The sequence below is a fragment of the Montipora foliosa genome, chromosome 2, assembly GCF_036669935.1.
Source record: "Montipora foliosa isolate CH-2021 chromosome 2, ASM3666993v2, whole genome shotgun sequence".
Classification (NCBI taxonomy): Eukaryota; Metazoa; Cnidaria; class Anthozoa; order Scleractinia; family Acroporidae; genus Montipora; species Montipora foliosa.
This window is the reverse complement of record NC_090870.1, coordinates 64895288-64915287: the sequence shown is the minus strand read 5'-3', so window position 1 is coordinate 64915287 and position 20000 is coordinate 64895288. Positions and strand designations below refer to the sequence as shown.

Sequence of the window (20000 nt, the reverse complement as noted above, 5' to 3'; positions counted from 1 at the left end):
AAGGGTATACATGGGTATATAGGGGTATACATGGGTATATAAGGGTATACATGGGTATATAAGGGTATACATGGGTATACAGGGGTATATAAGGGTATACATGGGTATACATGGGTATATAAAGGCATACAAGGGTATACATGGGTATATAAGGGTATACATGGGTATATAGGGGTATATAAGGGTATACATGGGTATACAGGGGTATATAAGGATATACATGGGTATACATGAGTATATAAGGGTATACATGGGTATACATGGGTATATGAGGGTATACATGGGTGTACAAGGGTATACATGGGTATACATGGGTATATAAGGGTATATAAGGGTATACATGGGTATATAAGGGTATACTGAGGTATAGAAGGGTATACATGAGTATATAGGGGTATGCATGGGTATACATGGGTATATAGGGGTATACATGGGTATATAGGGGTATACATGGGTATTTAAGGGTATACATTGGTATATAAGGGTATACATGGGTATATAGGGGTATACATGGGTATATAAGGGTATACATAGGTATACATGGGTATATAAGGGTAAACATGGGTATACATGGGTATATAAGGGTATACATGGGTATACTGGGGTATATAAGGGTAAACATGGGTATACATGAGTATATAAGGGTATACATGGGTATACTGGGGTATATAAGGGTAAACATGGGTATACATGGGTATATAAGGGTATACAGGGGTATACTGGGGTATATAAGGGTATATAAGGGTATGCATGGGTATATAGGGGTATACATGGGTATATAAGGGTATACATGGGTATATAAGGGTATACATGGGTATATAAGGGTATACATGGGTATGTAGGGGTATACATGGGTATACATGGGTATATAGGGGTATACATGGGTATATAGGGGTATACATGGGTATATAAGGGTATACATAGGTATACATGGGTATATAGGGGTATATATGGGTATACATGGGTATATGAGGGTATACAGGGGTATATAAGGGTATACATGGGTATACATGGGTATATAAGGGTATACATGGGTATGTAGGGGTATACATGGGTATACATGGGTATATAAGGGTATACATGAGTATATAGGGGTATACATGGGTATATAAGGGTATACATAGGTATACATGGGTATATAGGGGTATACATGGGTATACATGGGTATATGAGGGTATATAGGGGTATATAAGGGTATACATGGGTATACATGGGTATATAAGGGTATACATGAGTATATAGGGGTATACATGGGTATATAAGGGTATACATAGGTATACATGGGTATATAGGGGTATACATGGGTATACATGGGTATACGAGGGTATATAGGGGTATATAAGGGTATACATGGGTATACATGGGTATATAGGGTTAATTATTTAAATGTATTATAATATACGCGTGGGAATACATTATAATTTAAATACACTATAATAGGGGATACATGAAGTACCTAGGAAAGTACTTCATGTATCCCTTATTATTATGTATTTAAATATAAGCTATTTATAATGTATTTCAATTATTACCCTTATATACCCATGTATACCCTTATATACCCCTATTTACCCATGTATACCCTTACATACCCCTGTATACCCTTATATAACCATGTATGCCCTCATATACCCATGTATACCCTTGTATACCCTTATATACCCATGCATACCCCTATATACCCATGTATACCCTTATATACCCATGTATACCCCTATATACCCATGTATACCCATGTATACCCTTATATACCCATGTATACCCCTATATACCCCTGTATACCCCTATGTACCCATGTATACCCTTATATACCCATGTATACCCTTATATACACATGGGTATATAAGGGTATACATGAGTATATAGGGGTATACATGGGTATATAAGGGTATACATAGGTATACATGGGTATATAGGGGTATACATGGGTATACATGGGTATATGAGGGTATATAGGGGTATATAAGGGTATACATGGGTATACATGGGTATATAAGGGTATACATGAGTATATAGGGGTATACATGGGTATATAAGGGTATACATAGGTATACATGGGTATATAGGGGTATACATGGGTATACATGGGTATATGAGGGTATATAGGGGTATATAAGGGTATACATGGGTATACATGGGTATATAGGGTTAATTATTTAAATGTATTATAATATACGCGTGGGAATACATTATAATTTAAATACACTATAATAGGGGATACATGAAGTACCTAGGACAACAAGCATGCTTCATATAAGATAGAGCTTCCAATATGGCTGCCGGTTTCTTGAATGAAGAAATAGAGTATGTCAAATTGTATAGAATTAGGCCAGTTTTGCTTCATTTATATTTATTACCATTTATACCAATCTACGTGGCGTGGCTTTACTTTTGGACCGTAGTTTACGGGGTCAATGAATATTTTGAAGCTGGTCTTATAGCTTTGGCTGTCGTGGGACTCCTTCAAATTCTTTCGTGTCTTTTCTGCCATTGGTCTGTTCACGTGAGATGTTTCTTCACTTGTTCCGCGGTAAGGAATCTAGTGGTATAGAGGTTACATACTATTTATTTATAAAATAGAAATCAATATCTCACATACATCAATACTCCATGCCAGGCATATGCATGGCCCTGGGGATTAAAAACATTTCTTTCTATAATTATTGTGGATCAAAATGCAGAAATAATAATTAATTATTCTCAGTATTCGCCAGTAACGTCAAAGCTTACCCAACAGACAATCAATAACAACACATTTTTGCTAGCCAATCAATTGACAAACTAGAGTATTCACTCTGACGAAGGGCTAATGCTTGAAACGTCAGCTTTTAGAATCTCTGTACGGTTGTCAATTTACATTATCAACTCCATTGATAAAACCAAATTTTTGTATGCCCGACACAGCAACACAATAATTTCTTTAGAAACTACCCCCTTCGTTTATTTGTATGATTGACTGATTAATCATAACCATTACAATTTTCTCAAATTTGATTGGTGAATTAACTGCTTTATTCTTCACTTATTATTGTCCAGGGTTGTAACCAGACACTGTAATCGAACAGTTGGATGTAATTGGACAGTTACATCAGCCAATCGTGTTAAGTGCACTCAGGTTAATCCACCAATCACAGAATTTATCACAATAACCACATAGCAACAACCATCATTTTACCCTACCAAACAGGGGATTTTCCAAAACGGACGAATTTGTAACATTAGACAGTGAAAAAGGAATGCAATTTTAATTTTTTTTCTTGGAAATTGTAATGGTTATGATTAACTGATAACAGGACTTAGTGTCGTCCAATTCGGTCTGTAATCATACTCGCGATTAAACAAATCTGAATCCCCTTATGTGGTCGTCCAATTTTGTTAATCACTCGTATGATTACAGACCGAATTAGACTCCACTCAGCCTTATTATCATTATTAATAATTATACTCTCTCTTGACTCTGAAGAGAGAACTGATGTGAGAGATCAAATTCCTTGAAGGAATGTTGATTTCAATACTGTAGGATAACTAGACCCTTTAACTTGATTGAGTTCATTTTTCTCATATGCACCCATGAAAAGTGTTGTACATGTAGCATTTTGTTTTCAAAAACACAATCATCTTACATGTATATCCAAGTTAAAATAACCATTTTTCTTATCAAAAGGAAACATCTCCAAAGGTTGCCACAGTAATTAAAGTTGTTCCGACAGCAAACAATGGTTCACCAGAGTTGCTGATCCTTCACCACGATCAGGTATGTTCACAATAAATGAACAATTTGTGTAACTTGACACTTCTTCAAGAGACTCAATCTGTGATTTTTATTGGACTTCACGAGACCATTTGGGTTCATGATCTGCATAATAAGAACCTACAAGAAAATTGAGACTACAGATAAACATCTTATTTAAAGATTTGCTTTTAATGGAATTATGGCTTTCCATGAATCAAATAACTACTTTAATTAAATAGCCTTCAGTCCTTCAGAGGAAATGAGAATTCAAAGGTGGTGATGCTGTGCATACACAAGTGTCACAAATACAACTTCTACAGCATACAGTATGCAGTACTTGGGTATGGAAGTAAGGAACAACAAGTGAACTGCAAATCCACTGAACGCACTCCCCTTTGGCAACACATACACTGTAACAATAATGATATTGATGATATTAAGTACATTTGGGTCACTCCCTGAAAAATTAAATTTCTGTGTTCTCTAATTCTGGTGACTTCAGTTGCAGTTTACACTTTTCTTTACTCCTGAGTCATCCCACTTGCTTAACAATCACAGCCACTGTAAAAAAAAGTTAAGATCAGAGAGCATTCTTGTTTTGCTTTTATTTGATTTATCCTTAGGATAAGGAGACAAACAAAGAAATAATCTGGTTTAACTTTCAAAAAACCAAGTATGTCTTTGATAGTGACGAAAAAAAGCAGTTCTGCCAAGTGGCTTTCCCAATAAATGAATCCATGGAGCATTATAACAACTGCAAAGGATATCTGGAGGAGGCTGATGTTGATAGAGCCAAGAGAAAATATGGATTGAATGAGTAAGATCATGTTGTACAATTATAATAATTATTCTTTTTGAGCCTGTTTTCCTTGTCCCTGGTAAAGATCTTTATTTTTTTTTCATTCAAATGTTGTTTTCATTGACCTGCAGGCTTCAGATGGATGTACCGGAGTTTTGGGAATTATTCAAAGAGAGGGCCACTGCTCCATTCTTTGTTTTTCAAGTGTTTTGTGTTGGGTTATGGTGTCTTGATGAGTACTGGTACTACAGTGTCTTCACCCTTTTCATGTTGATTGCTTTTGAGGCCACTCTTGTACAGCAGGTAATCATTAGTTCTCCATTAAAATTGAGGACATTTTAATAGTAATTTAACATTTAATTCCTTTTTGTGTTGTCATGAAACATTTATTTTTTAACGTCATTTTACTGTTTTGATACTACATCAACCCTTCAATTGAGCAATAAACTTGTGGATTTTAAAAAACTGATTTCTCTTTATTTCAGCAATTAAAAAACATGAAAGAAATAAGAAATATGGGGAGTAAACCTTACTTGATACAGGTGAGGAATGAAAACAGCACTGAGTCATGTTGTTTATAACAGCATGCAGTTTACACTGTACATGTAAGCATGTAAGTTATTTAGTATGGTTCAAACAAGTTATTATTATTAGTGGTTTTTTGTGAAACTTACAATGTATTTAAGGGTTTCAGATATATGTACCTGTAGCCCTTCTTGGAAAAACTTTGCGTCGTTCCATCTTATTACCCTGAAAGCAGTGGGGAAGCCCCATTAGGGGGGTCTTAGTATCCTCTATCCCATTAATTTTTGGCCCAACTATCCCTTATCCGGTTAATTCCTGAGGTTTGGATGATATCCCTATAATGCCAGTTACTACTGATGACATCATTGTGCATGATATTAATTCTTTGTGTTCAGTTTCTCTTTCAAAGGTAATGTAATGCATAAGGTGTTAATTATATTTTGCCGTAGCAATCTTTCCATTTTTTTAAAACTCCATTAACACTGACTAGCCCTTAAGTCTTCTTCTTATAACATGGGGTTTTGTCATTCAGTATTGAAATACACTGTAGGTCTGAATGTGCAAAGTTCTCTCCTCGGATGGTTTTTAATTGCCACAAACAAATAGGGAAGAAGGGACCATACTGGAGGTTCCCTTTATGTAACTTTAAACTTGCTTCTTTTTAAACTATGTAATAGGTCTACAGACACAAAAGATGGAGACAAATTCTAAGCTCAGAGCTTCTTCCAGGAGATATTTGCTCAATTGGTATGTTTGCAAACTCTCAAACTGTATCAGTACAGTATTTGCAAAATAGTTATTAGTGTGACCATGATACTTCATTTTTGTTGTAGGGAGATCTAAGAACTCCGATATGCTAATTCCATGTGATATGGTGTTGTTGCGAGGTTCCTGTATTGTAGATGAAGCCATGTTAACTGGAGAGTCAGTCCCACAGATGAAGGTATTGAAATTTCATTAAATTTATTGTACAAACACTTGTGCTGAAGAATGAAATAAAAGGTATATAAACTTTCAGTCTTGGTTGGCTGGTAAATTGACTTTCTTAGGTGTTTTTCTTTTGTCAAGAAAAGGTAATAAAAGAGTCTTCCAAAGTATATGTTGTAGTTTGAAATGTACTTTAGGTCAAAATGATTTCAAGCTAGGTCAAAATATTTTGAACTAGGTTATTTTGTTTCAACCTAGGTTATTATGAACTGTCTAAAAAAGGGTTTCCCTTTTTTTTGGGGATGTAATTCTAAAATATGGGGCCTGGATTTCTAGGGGGAATAAAAAAGAAAGCACCTTTCCGTTCTTCGTCCACTTACCATCTCTCTCTCTCTCCTTCCCCCCTACTGTCCTTGCTTACTACCAACGGACTGTGTCTCTTACCTTGAACTTTCACAACATTCCATGCCACTCCAAGGATTCGAACCCTCGCACCATAGGACATCTGAGATTACGTCTCCTCTGTATTAACCGCTAAGCCATCGAATCAGCAACTGAAAGCGTTTAGATGTTTTTTCTACCAATGAGTTTAAGCTATTTCCAAGCCTTCACGACAACTACCATTTTGCACATGCATAAATGGCATAAGGTGAGACTTAGAAAAATTTCAGTTCATACACAGTTAAAAGGCTGAAGATGGAACTTTGTGAAGAAGTTAAAGGGTCCATAGGCTAAATTTATCTGAAGAAGAATGAAAAACACTCTGAGTCTCCAGTGCAACGAAAGCAAAAATTGTTTGAAAGAGGTGGACTCTTGATTCTGAAGGACAAATAGTCAAATATTGTGCGATTTAAGTTTTGTTATGTCGCTATGCAAAATACACCTGGTCCAGGAACAAGGCATCATTTCTAGTCATGATATAACAAACCGATTTTCACCGCAAACACAGCGTTCCCACAGTGAAAAAAAGATGGTGACACAGGCAAATAGAACAACAAAAGATAACCTTTACAGTTTAATCAAAGAAAAGAACTCGTCTCCAAACCACTGGTGTCATCATCTTGGAGAAACCGCTTGCAAAAAAACACATAACCATTCACAGAACAATTGGCAAAATGCCGTATGAAGTGGTTTTTGGAATCTCTCGGAGAAAAGAAATTAAAAAGCCACAAATGATTGGACAAGTCACAGCTACATGTACATCACATGCAGAGCAGGAAAATGGTGAATAATTTGAAAAAGTGGCAGGATGAGCTTGACATTAAAGGAGAGCGGTGTCTGACACTTGCCAAATGCAGACCGCAGACTACAGACTAACCCTGAATCACAGTTATTGAAAGCTAACCGCTCAAAAATGGGTCCTGAGACTTAAATACTGTTTATCAGCACTGTTTGAAATGGGTGTTCAACTTAAATACTGCTTGTCAGCGCTATTTGCAGACAGCCAGCAGTCTGTCTTTTGCAGTTATCATGCACCAGAAAGGGAAGAAGAAAAAGAAGAAGTTCGAACTTCAGGATTATGTGGCGTTGAAAATTAATAAAATGGAAAAGGAAACGCCCCTTCATCCAAATGTGCTACTTGCTCAAATCGGAGAACTTGAAGGTGACTGTCCCAAAATAATCACAAAATTTGGATTTATCACTACAAGCAGACTCAGCAAAATTGAACAAAAGTAACAAATATTTTATTTCATAATTCAAAAGATATAACACTTACAAGAGCCTACAAAATGGCTTCTAATCAATAGATTATTAAACCCTTTTTTCTGACTTTTCAAAGTTTTGTTTTTAGTTGCCTTTGATTAATACGAATTCAAAGTAAGCAAAAAATAGAGGAAATAACTAAGCAAATTAAAAATCAACAATACATCATGTATGTGTTTCAGTTCTTCTATTCCTTGGACAATAATTCAATATTGTTGCCCTCTGCCATCCTAAGGAGATTCATCAATGAACAATGTCCTAAAAAGCTCTGAGAAAGAAAAGTACAATCGGTTATCATGCATTGTATGCCTAACCTCAATCTTAATGCTGACCATTTAAAATCAGTGCCTAGACTTAACAACCATTGGGGTTTTATAAAATACTCATGAAAATCTAAGCTGCACTAAGTTCATCCCCTTTCCTCTAGGACCAATTTACTAACCAATATATTACATGAACTTACTAATAATTGATGAGTTTTTGCTGATGTTTCCTACTATCAATTTCAACCTAGCTTAAATTAAAATGACCTAGGTTGAAACAAAATGACCTAGTTTGGTTGCAAATTAAACTAAGGAACAAAATGACTTGCAACATATACATTGTGTAATTATAAAAAATATATATTATTATTATTATTATTATTATTATTATTATTATTATCATTATTATTATCATTAGTAGTGGTAGTAGTAGTAGTAGTAGTAGTAGTAGTAGTAGTACTAGTAGTAGTAGTATTTTTATTGAACACTTTTAAAAGCATTGATAAATTTTCGTCATTCTACTGTGACTACCTTCATTTTAGTTGAACCAAAGATAGATTCTTTCATGCATTCAACCAGAAACAAACTTTGCTACAGAGGAGGCAACCCCCTCCCTCCGCCCTGGCCATGGGGCATTTACAGAGTACATGTACCTATACATGTATATGTACATGTAGTACAGCTTACATCATCCTGTAGCAACCCAGTCAGGGTGGGATGACCTTAGCTTTTCCAGACTGGCTGGGCTGACATCCAACAGATTGCAGTGTAGTGAACGAGTGAAATGATCATCAACACGAGAAGACAAATTTCGTATCTCCAGACGGTCATATAATGTTCTATTTATTATATAAACACCAATGAAATACTAAATCATTTCACGAAGGCATTGAAAGGTGCAATTTTCATATGTAACCATAGCAACAGTGATCTTTTTATGTGTGAAAATAACATGTTATCTTCGCATGTGAAGATATCACGTTTTCGGGTGAAAGCTCACTTAGTAGTTCATTGGTGTTTATATAATAAAATTACGTATAAAACACAGGGCACTTTATCACTTGCCAAAAGAATATTTTCAAGGTCTCTTTTTAAGGGGGATGAAAAATGCACATTTTATTGCATAACTGCTAGTTTTTTAATGATAATGAAAAGAAAGTCATATGAGTGCTTTTTTTCTAAGTGAAGTAAACCCATTTACAGGAGCCAATTGAGGATTTACCAGATGGTGAAGTTTTTGATTTGGTTCAACATGGTAAATTACATGTTTTGTCTGGTGGAACAAAAGTTGTTCAACATTCATATCCAGCCAAGGCTTCAGCAGGACTGAAAGGTACATAGTAATTAATATTGTGATCATACTTGCAGGGGCACACAGAGTGTAGGCAGGGGGTGCCTAGGGTGCCTGTGACCCTTCCATGAAAAAAAAAGCCACAACAACAAAAATTTAACGAACGAAATGACATATGAAATCAAGTGAAGCTATGATCCTCGCAGTTACTATATGAACTCAATTTTAGCAGTAGCGTAGCGAAGCCTCAAAAATTCAGGACTTCGATCAATGGGGTTTGAACCTGTGACCTTGCGATGCTGGTGCGACACTCTAACTGAGCCATGAAGCCACTGATGTTGGGAGCTGGTCACCTGTGGGTCCAGATAATCCCGCGATCATAGCTTCACTTGATTTCATATCCACAGTTCAATATATGATTCATTTCATGTGTCATTTCGTTCATTGATTCATTCATTCATAACTACAAGGATCATAGCTTCACTTTAAAAAAAATTAATTGCGAAAAAAACAGCAGGCTGAGTGGATGACTGCATGGATTTTTGCTGTGTTTTTAAAACAGAATATCCAGTGGATAACTCAGGAAATTGCAGTACCAGGGAGGGGGCCCGGGGGGATGTCCCCTATTCCTTCCAAACACTGGTGCCTTATGGCACTCATTCAGGACCCCCCACCTTCCCCCCCAAAGAAATATCCTGCCTATGGGTGGATTCCCCTGAATTGGATTTTGCTTTGAAACAACACATTCACCTCTAAATTAGCCCCCAGTGATGAGGTAAACCCGTGGCCAATAGATAGGTGTGGGGAAGGTGCCAGGAAAATTGAGGGAGCCTCAAATGAGCCACAAGGTAACCATGACAACCCTGTGGGTGCAACCACCAGGCACCATCACACTAAGACATAGGGTTACCAAAGCCCCCTTGAGGGAGGGATGGGGTTGGGAGCATAGAGCTTTGACAAGAGCACAAGCAAGATGACATGCACGAAATGAGTTGACCTCCACAGGAATGCTGTAAAATAACTGGGGCCCTGAAAATGCTCTAAGCCCGCCCCCACGTATGATTAGCAACGGAGACCGCTAGCCAGCATTGTCTCGAGTTTAACCTTGCCTAAATTACATTTAGCCACATTAAACATCTGGCTTAGGACAGAATAAAATCTATAAGTGGAGGTAGAAGTTGTTAACCCATTGATTCACTCTAAAGCAGCCCTCATTGACGAGTAAAATTGTCTGGTCACATGTCTCACTCTCAGTAAGGAATGGGTTAAGGACTTTGGGTGTGTAAAGACAGATATTTTAACAGCTGTCTTTCTCTTTCGCTTTTTGTGGTTCAAATAATTCATTAAGTATCAGCTCTGGGCAATTTTAGCAGTGGTGAAAAAAGGATTACTCTTTAGTGACTTAAATCTCGGCTGTTTTTGTTTTCATGACTCAACTTTAGTGCATCGAAAACACTAAAAAAATACCCAGCTTTAAAACCATAACCATCTTCAGAGTAAAACCTTAAAATTAATGTATTAATACCCTCTTGGCTCATGGTCGGCAATTGTGTTTTATTTCATTTCTTAGCTCCTGATAATGGTGCCGTGGCATATGTATTGCGAACTGGATTTAACACGTCTCAGGTTAGAAATTACAAACATTTCACTGGAAGAATACAGTCACACCTTGAAAACTGTTTCAATGGATTTGCAATACAACAGATCAATGTCAGAGCATTACTTTATTAGTTATCACAATTGTATCGCATTACCTGAGAGCATTTCAAGTTATAATGACAATAATTAATTAGAATTGTTTTGACACACTAAAACCATAATTTACAGGAATACAAGGTGACAGGATATGGGGTTTAAGATGACAAGTGGGGAGAAAACCTAAGTAAATGAAGCCATGTGTTTTGTACAAGAGGAAATGATCATATCAAGAAAGAGGCTGGGATTCAAAAGCCAGTTTTATATTCAAATTGATATTGCATCATACCTATGGTGAAATCAACTTTATGCGTTATAATTTTTATGCTAAGATTGATCAAATATTTTTGAAAGCTAATTTAAAAGAAATCCAGTTTTTCAAGATTGTATTCCCATCCCTGCTTCTGTGAATGATTCACATAATACATGTACCTCCAGAATCACTTCTTCCCTTCATGTGTTTTGTCTTTAAATATTATTCAACTAATTAATTATTTTGCGGAATATGGGGTGGGTGCACCACAGTGGAAGAGGAGTAGGTAGATGTTTAAAAACTCTCTTATTTTCATATTAACTTTTGTCTCCTTTACTGTCAGGGAAAACTACTCAGAACAATTCTATTTGGGGTTAAACGTGTCACTGCAAACAATTTGGAGACCTTTCTCTTCATCCTGTTTTTAATGATATTTGCTGTCAGTGCATCAGCTTATGTTTGGATCAAAGGTAAGTAGATTGCAGAGGAAGCAACTAGGATTTTTACATACTGTATATGTAGAAGTAATTAAGACGATTGATGTAAATTTCCGTTTTGACCACCATCTCGATTTGTCTTTTGTGGTTCCAAGTTTATTACTATCGACTAATTTGTAACTTCCAGCTGGGGTTCTTAAATTGCTTTTATGTTGGTACAGAGCCCTACCATTTTCAAGCTTGGAATGTGCCAGATATAAATCTGGTTCTTTTAAAATTTTTAATGTTACCATCGCAACTTCACAGTGTTTATTGTTTGAAGAATTAATTTTTGACAGGTGAGCTCTGAACGTTCCTTTTATTTTTCACCTTTCAGGCACTGAGGATCCAAAAAGGAATCGCTACAAGCTTTTCTTAGAGTGCACTTTGATACTAACCTCAGTTGTTCCACCAGAACTTCCCATTGAACTGTCACTTGCTGTCAACTCGTCCCTGATGGCTTTACAGAAACTAGGTAATGTCACAGAAATAAAGAAACTTTAATAAACATCACTTTAAAACGCTGATTTACCACATTGTAACTGCTTGGCAACAAAATTAATTATTAGTACAACTATGTGTACTCTCCAGTTAAGTTGATGCAATGCAGATGAAGTCAAGAAAGATGGTCAACAAATTCCAAATTCTGGTCATGGCATATTCTTTTTTGCAGAGGATGCCAAAGAAATTTACTCAGATTATGTTTTTGGCTGTCTCTGTTGTTGTACATATCCACTACTGAAAAATACAATCATTCTGGAGCATTGAAGTGATCTCGCACTGAGGGATTCTGTGATCATTTTGTTCCCCATCCTTCACTCTATCTGCCTCTCTTCAATTCCAGTATATCAAGTTTTAAATGACTTAGAATTACGATGACAGGAATTTGTACATGTTTAAGAATAGCCCTTGTAGTGACCAGCATGGCCCATAAATGACAACCAACTGTTTGTTTCGACAATTTTAATAATTAGAATTAACATTATTATTGTTATTGCTAATCCTTCAGGGGTGTATTGTACCGAGCCCTTTAGGATTCCATTTGCTGGCAAGGTAGATGTGTGCTGCTTTGACAAGACTGGAACTTTAACCAGTGATAACTTGATTGTTCAAGGAATTGCTGGGCTAAAGTAAGAATCATTATGTTTCATAAAGAAAGTATGCTAATATGACGAAAGCTTTTAAAACGCAAATGATTCCTCTGTGTTAGCTTCCATTTCATATTTGTCCCAGCTAAACTACAATATTTAAAGTAACAGTCTTCCAAAAAAATATTTGGTATGTCATGTCGAAATTTGCAGATATAGCCAGTAATTATTATGAAATTCTGTTTCCATCTTCATGGAAACTCGCTCTACATTGGCTAATTAATTTGAAAACGATGAGCAATATGGTAAGGAGGCAAAAATAACATTATTGTTAAAAATATATTCTCAGCATTTCCTTGTTTTGATTGCTTGTCTCCAACTTTTTGAATTATGAGCTCTTCTTACACAGTTTTACATTTATCGTTTTCTTTCACTCCCTGTGAAAAAACGGAGAGCTCAACAAGTGGACCGCAGCGTTTCTTAACCCTTCATCGTGAAATCAAGTATACTTCTTGGATAGAGCATGTTTCAGTGGAGTGTCGTAGAACCAAAACTTAAGTAATTACTTTGGCCAATCAAACGGAAGGATTCAATCCGGTAAACCAATCTAAACTCGAAGTAATTACACGTAGCCGACACAAAGCGCGGGAAAATTTACACGCGCCAGCCACGATTGGTTTTGGTTTTACTTCTGATTGGTTGAAAAAGTGGCGTGAGAACTTTGAACAAATCACTGAGTGAAGTAATCATAGAGCGGTTTTCAATTGAGTGTCGAAAGTAATTAGCGAATTGCTTTGGTTTTGCATTTACTTCACTCAGTGATTGGTTCAAAGTTCTCGCGCCACTTTTTCAACCAATCAGAAGTGAAACCAAAACCAATTGTGGCTTGCGCGTGTACATTTTCCCGCGCTTTGTGTCGGCTACGTGTAATTTCTTCGAGTTTTGATTGGTTTACTGGATTGTCTCCGTCCTTTTTGATTGGCCAAAGTAATTACTTTGGTTTTGGTTTTACGACACTCATTTGAAACTCGCTCTAAACCACAGAAATTCACTGATTACTTTCGACACTCAATTGAAAACCACTCTAGCTTGAGCTAATTTTAAAGAGCAGTTAGTTTCGAACTTGCGAAATTGCAAGTTGCCTGACTCCCGACAAGGCAGCTGCTTTAAAAGATTCAAAAGATTGCAGATTCGGACGAAGAGGGAACTTGTACATGTAGATCGATTAGAAAAGAGTAACTGTACGAGGAATGTAACTAAGGACAAGAATGAAATTAGTTGGGCTAGTTACAGTGCGTTCACTGAAACCGGCAGAGCTGAAACAATAGATTCCGACATTTTCAGATCCCGCGAATCAAATGTCCGGTACAAAAAAATGAAATCGCAACTTGCTCTTTGACCGCTGATGCTTTTAATAGTAACTGTGGGGTCGGTTACTGTAAATTATGTAGGTGGCCTCGGTTTCAGTGTACGCACTGTAATAGTTCTGGAGCAAAAGCAGGTGTTACTCATAAAAGAAACCGAAAGCCATCAGTCCTTAAGGTATGAGTTATTTCATTGTAAAAAATTAAAGGATTTTCTAAATATTTTAAAGGGATGACGATGAAGTGTGTTCTGTGTCGGACATTCCTGATGACACTACACGTGTTCTGGCCTCCTGTCATTCGCTGGCTTTCTTAGATGATAGTTTAGTTGGTGATCCTCTTGAGAAAGCAGTGTTGCAGGCTGTTGATTGGAGACTTACTAGAGGTAAGAAAAAGATACATGCCCGGTCTGGCGGCTTACCCAAAAATTCGCGAAAGAATTTTCCGTTTACAATACAAAACATACTTTCTGCAATTGACCACTCCCCATAGGGGCTTTTCAGGGGCAATGAAACCCAATCAACGAAAAGACAGAACACAACAACAACGACAACTTTCAGGAATCCCAACTGGCCATTGGCTGTTTACAAGTGCGGCCGAGAAGTTGAACCAGGGACTACCAGGATCAAATTCAACGAGTGGTCAAAACGAGTCTTGAACCCGGGAACTCCGGATGTCAAGGCATCATATCATATCATATATCATTTATCTTTCTTTACCCTCGGATTTTAGAGTAGCTTGGTGTAGCTAATATCGCCGAGCATTTACCCTCCCAACCATGATACACCACAGAAGACAGACCACAACACCGGGAACTACATGCTGCAGTGGCAAGCGTTCTAACCACTGGGCCGCAATTTCTCCGTTTTTTGCCAATGCAATTTTTAATTGTTTCATATCCATTTGAACTTAACTTTGAAAACAAAAACTTGACGTTGATTTTTTTCTTTTTTCAGGTGATATCTTGATGCCAAACAAGGGAAAACGTGTCTCCATGCGCGTAGTTCATCGCCATCATTTTTCAAGCGCGCTCAAGAGAATGTCGGCTGTTGTGTCTGTTCAAAACCCTGGTTCATCTTCAACGGAATACATAGTAACAGTTAAAGGAGCTCCGGAAACACTCAGATCTATGGTAAGCAAAAGTTATGTTGCAGTCCTTTGCATCCAGTGCATGTTCCCCAGAAACCGAAGAAATGAAAAAAATATGTTTTCTCAGCGAAAGATCATCACAGGTTGTGAAACTACTGAAGCAATGAGAAAGAAGCCTGTAAAAAATCCAAGACTCACTTATTCTAAGCCCGTTTTAGCTAATAGAGCGACTTTCGTATAACCTGGAGAAGGTGTGCGCAATTTGTTTCACGGACCAATGTTTGGCAAGATTAAAACAAAGCTTCTCCTTATTCGCGCTAAGGGAATAATCTGGGCAGTAATCAGTTCGATTGCCCAATCACATTACTGCATTTCAAATGTCATTAAAGGGAAACTTTCCAGAAAGTTCCATGGAGGGATGACGTTTTTTCCATCCGCGTTCGTTAAGCCAATGAAAGTTCGGGCTCGTTTGTTTTTGTTCGATAAGCCAATTAAATGTTTTTCATTTTTGTTTATGTTCTGATTTTACATTTATTTTTCAAGGTCATATAGAATTCGCTCTTCTGGATTAATGGAAAGTTCTCTATCAGTTTATTTACCGATCAAAAATGTTTCCTCCAGATTCTTTACCTTCAGTTTTGACCTAGCGTAATTTTTTTTGCTTTATTATAAAATTAGACGGGCAAACTTATTTGACGGGCAAAATCAAACCTTGGTTGGTATATAATCATGGATTAGTTTTCATCGGCTTTTTAACAACTGGACCCAGGCTTATACTAAAACTTGGACCCATGACCCGCGCGCGATTGTGTTGCATTGTTCTAACAACTGAGCAATCTATGTCAACTGTGAGTTAGTTCTATATCCCGTTAGAGACGAAAGTATGATGGAAGGTATATGAATTAATATATTGGAACAGTGGAACTATAAAACTATTTTGTAAACGAAAGATCTTCTCAGTTTATGAAACAACTTTTGAAGAAGCCTGAATTTTTTTTCTTGTAGTACAAGGCTGTTCCAAGAAACTATGACACAATTTATCACCGAATGACGTGTCAAGGTGCCAGGGTATTAGCTCTTGGGTACAAGAAGATAGGAGAAGTTACTGCCAAAGAGGTGTGGTATTTGTCATGTTTTTATGCATTGCCATTATAGCTTGTTGTTACGGTAGTTTGTAACTGAGAAGTCTTAGCTTGCCTTTGCACTTTGGTCTAGATTTGCAGGCAATCGCAAAAATAATGAAAGTATCACAATCAAATCATGCCAAGGACGCGGGCAGTGTTAGATCTTTAGGAAACCCTTCACTTTTATTGCTTGTGGTGTACGTGCAAACCAGTGTCTTGTGACAAAACTAATGTGATAGGTTTTCCTCTGCTTTGCATGCATTGTGCTTCACACAATCACTTCAAGATAGAATTGAACCAATCCTGGTTTCCATGTCACTCGAACCGATGACCCTGTGATTTCGTTGCACACTGCTTATACCTCCTGGCGATCTCATCAAGGCTGTTGCCTAACAGGAGCCCGGTAGCCTGGGGCTCCCAAAGAATAGCTCTGGGCGCCTTAATTTTTCACAGCAACACCTTTCACTTCATATGTTGGGCTCCTAAGTTCTCAGCGTTTAGCTCTGAGGGCCCCTTTAAAATTTTCTTAGGCAGCGGCCTTGCTCATTCTATTTCATCCTTTCCTAACGAAAGAGTATTAATAAACTCGCATTACAAGAATAACACACACTACAAAAAAATATGTTTGGTGGAATGGTGAAGAATTCAAGAAATTAAAATTGCTTCCAACAGATCCGAGACATGAAACGCGATGAGTGCGAAAGTGACTTGCAATTCGCGGGATTTGTGGTCATCTCGTGTCCACTCAAGAGCGACTCGAAAGCCGCGATTAAGCAGATCCAGGAATCATCTCATCACGTGAGTAACAGAATAGTTGGCTCTCTTCTCAGATGTTCCGAGGAGCGTTTGTCCCGTTACTTCAGTTTTCCTCTCTCGTCAAAAAAATATCGCTTAATTTGGTCCGCTTTCAAGTTTCCGCAGTTATTCGAGCACTTAAGGCTTTTATCACATACGGGCAAAATGACTAAATACTGATTGGCTGAGACGGAGGGCATTTTTTTCTTAATCTCGAGGACACTTGGTAACTAAGAGGGCATGATTACTTGGTTGTGAGTGGTTAACAGTTGCTTATCCAGAGCAAGCGAAGTTACAAGAGGAACCTCTTCCAGATTCTGACTCTGATAAAACTGCTTTTTGTCCTCATGTAAAATACAGTTTAATGAAATTAAGCGCTCTTTCTGTCGACAGCATCGATTTATTGAATTGAACTTTAATCGAACGAAAGCATGTTAAGTTGATTGTCATTTTTCGCGGCAATGAACGGGCTTCCCTCAATAATTTTGCCCTTTATGTTATAAAAATGTAATCGCAATGTGCCCTCATGCAATTAAGGGTTAAAATCACTTGTATTTTCACAGTTTTCCAAATTGCCCTCGTCGCGACTCGCGGGCCAATTTTGTGAAAACTTTGAAACTACGTGTGATAAAAATACGCCCTCGGACCCATGCGATTACATATACTACCGGGTAATAAAGTGATTATTGATAAATAAAGCGATTATCAGTTGCGGTAAATAGGCTGATATCCGTTTTATTAATCATTGTTATTAATCATCTTGGAGCAGGGATGGCAATCGCTCCCCACGGTGAAGTTCCCACCAATGTGGTCCGGTTTCCATTTCCAAAATTGGCGTCACATGCGAGTTGAGTTTGTTGATTCTGTATTCTGGTCCGAAAGGTTTTTCTCCAGGTACTCCGGTTTTCCCCTCTCCTCAAAAACCATTCTCAGATTTAATACGAGTTGATTTGGCTTGATTTGTGAACTTCATATACTGGACACTTAAATAAAGAAAAGTTCATTATTAGAGCCAGGCTTCCTTCAGGACAACGGACACTAGCTGACGAGTTTATGCGACATTGCGATCTTTTGCGCTTTTCAAGGTCGCTTTGAGTATTAGAACGTTTGGTTTTAAACTTTCGTCTTAAACTGTCGAGTGTGCTATTCAACAGACAATTTAAGATTAATTTGTTCATCACGAAAACGGAATTTTAGCAATTGATCGGCAGATTCATTTCCAGCGTGTCCTTTTTTCTTCTGTGTACAGATCACCATGATCACTGGGGATAACCCGCTGACTGCATGTCACGTGGCACGCGAGCTTCGGCTCACCAGAAGGGAAATTCTTGTGCTTTCACCACCCGAAAGCGCTAATAATCACGGTAAGCTGGAATCTGTTGAGTGTGTTCCAGTGAAATGAAGCTTGTGACTATGACTTCAGTGCAAGCAATACCAAGCGCGTTACTAACTGTCGTCTTTGGACGTTAGGACAAGTTTCAATCGAGTGTCGTAAAACCAAAACCAAAGTAATTACTTTGGCCAATCAAAAAGGACGGGGACCATCCAGTAAACCAATCAAAACTTGAAGTAATTAAACGTAGCCGACACAAAGCGCGGGAAAATGTGCAAGCCACGATTGGTTTTGGTTTCACTTCTGATTGGTTGAAAAAATGGCGCGAGAACTTTGAACCAATCACTGAGTGAAGCAATGCAAAACCAATACAATTCGCTAATTACTTTCGACACTGAATCGAAAAGCTCTAGTCCCTCTAATAATCATTTTTATTTGGGGTGAAAACTCGATCAGCAGAAGAGCTAAAGCAATAAACAAGATAGAATTCGAAGGGAGCTTAAGCACACGAGGTTTTTGAGCAGCGTATGTTGGCCGGAAGTGAACATTTCGGATGCCAGGACAGTAGTCTCACCCAGATTTATTAGCGTAAGAGATGTGATCTTGATATAACTGCCCAACAAAGAAAACCGTGGTACTAGTTAGGAAAATGAACGTTTCGATTGTGGGAATCCTCTTTGGTTGTCTTAAGGACTGAATTTCGAAGCGCGCGGGTCGAAAGCTACGTATGACGTTTCTGGCAGCCGCTATATTCGCCCTTGTCACACGGCGGCCATATTGTCCCGGGAGACCAAAAGAGCTTTGTTTTACCACGCCAAGCCTCGTAGTGGAAACCATGGGGGTGAGGCTTGGCGTGGTAAAACAAAGCTTTTTTGGTCTCCCGGGACAATATGGCCGCCGTGTGACAAGGGCGAATTGTCCATGTATGATCCCAGAGGACAGCACTACAGCTTGATGTAATTAGCCGAGAGGAGGATTTTCCTCTAACTTCATCGTTACTTAAGTTTGTCTTTTTCTTGAGAGATCTTTACCTTCAACTCTCAGCAGTGGAAAGCGCGTGGCATTGGCAGACAGTGGACCGCTCCTTCAGTCTTCCCGTCATTCCCTCTGGCGGAAACAAGGAACTGATCGACAAATTCGACTTGTGTGTCACGGGCGAGGTAACTTACATCTTTCTTTCTAACGTTGAAAGTAAAGCCATTCGTTATACAAGTTTGGCTGGTTCTGTAGTGCTGGTGTCGTATTAGCTTTAATGCTAGTAAACCTCAGTTCGGCGAGCAAATTTCAAAAGAATGTTTGTTCAAAATGAGGGCAGTAGGTCTAATTTACATAGATACAAAATGATTGTAAAGGTGGTCGCCATTTATGAAAGTGGTCTATGGTATTGGTGGTAGTGTTGGTGGTAGTAGTAGTGGTGTTGGTGGTAGTGTTGGTGGTGGTGTTGGTGGCAGTGGTGGTGGTTCTGCTAGTGGTGTTGGTTGTGATGGGACTGCTGCTGCTACTGGTAGTTTAACTCCGTTTCTCTAGCCGCAAGGCCACGC

General features: G+C 38.0%; 1 protein-coding gene across 1 annotated transcript in view; it reads left to right on the top strand.

The window, feature by feature from the left end:
• The first annotated feature begins 2247 nt into the window (after positions 1 to 2247).
• The window catches only part of LOC137985803 (endoplasmic reticulum transmembrane helix translocase-like), a 29666-nt gene continuing 11913 nt past the window's right edge, over positions 2248 to 20000 (top strand). Inside the window, exons 1-18 of the mRNA XM_068833354.1 lie at positions 2248 to 2530; positions 3665 to 3754; positions 4357 to 4550; positions 4664 to 4835; positions 5018 to 5074; positions 5735 to 5804; positions 5891 to 6000; positions 9155 to 9284; positions 10813 to 10868; positions 11534 to 11660; positions 12004 to 12141; positions 12676 to 12796; positions 14349 to 14503; positions 15075 to 15250; positions 16213 to 16323; positions 17004 to 17129; positions 18376 to 18490; positions 19504 to 19619. Of these exons, the coding sequence (XP_068689455.1) occupies positions 2273 to 2530; positions 3665 to 3754; positions 4357 to 4550; positions 4664 to 4835; positions 5018 to 5074; positions 5735 to 5804; positions 5891 to 6000; positions 9155 to 9284; positions 10813 to 10868; positions 11534 to 11660; positions 12004 to 12141; positions 12676 to 12796; positions 14349 to 14503; positions 15075 to 15250; positions 16213 to 16323; positions 17004 to 17129; positions 18376 to 18490; positions 19504 to 19619 (2322 nt within the window). The 5' untranslated portion in view covers positions 2248 to 2272. The remainder of the gene's footprint in view (positions 2531 to 3664; positions 3755 to 4356; positions 4551 to 4663; positions 4836 to 5017; positions 5075 to 5734; positions 5805 to 5890; positions 6001 to 9154; positions 9285 to 10812; positions 10869 to 11533; positions 11661 to 12003; positions 12142 to 12675; positions 12797 to 14348; positions 14504 to 15074; positions 15251 to 16212; positions 16324 to 17003; positions 17130 to 18375; positions 18491 to 19503; positions 19620 to 20000) is intronic.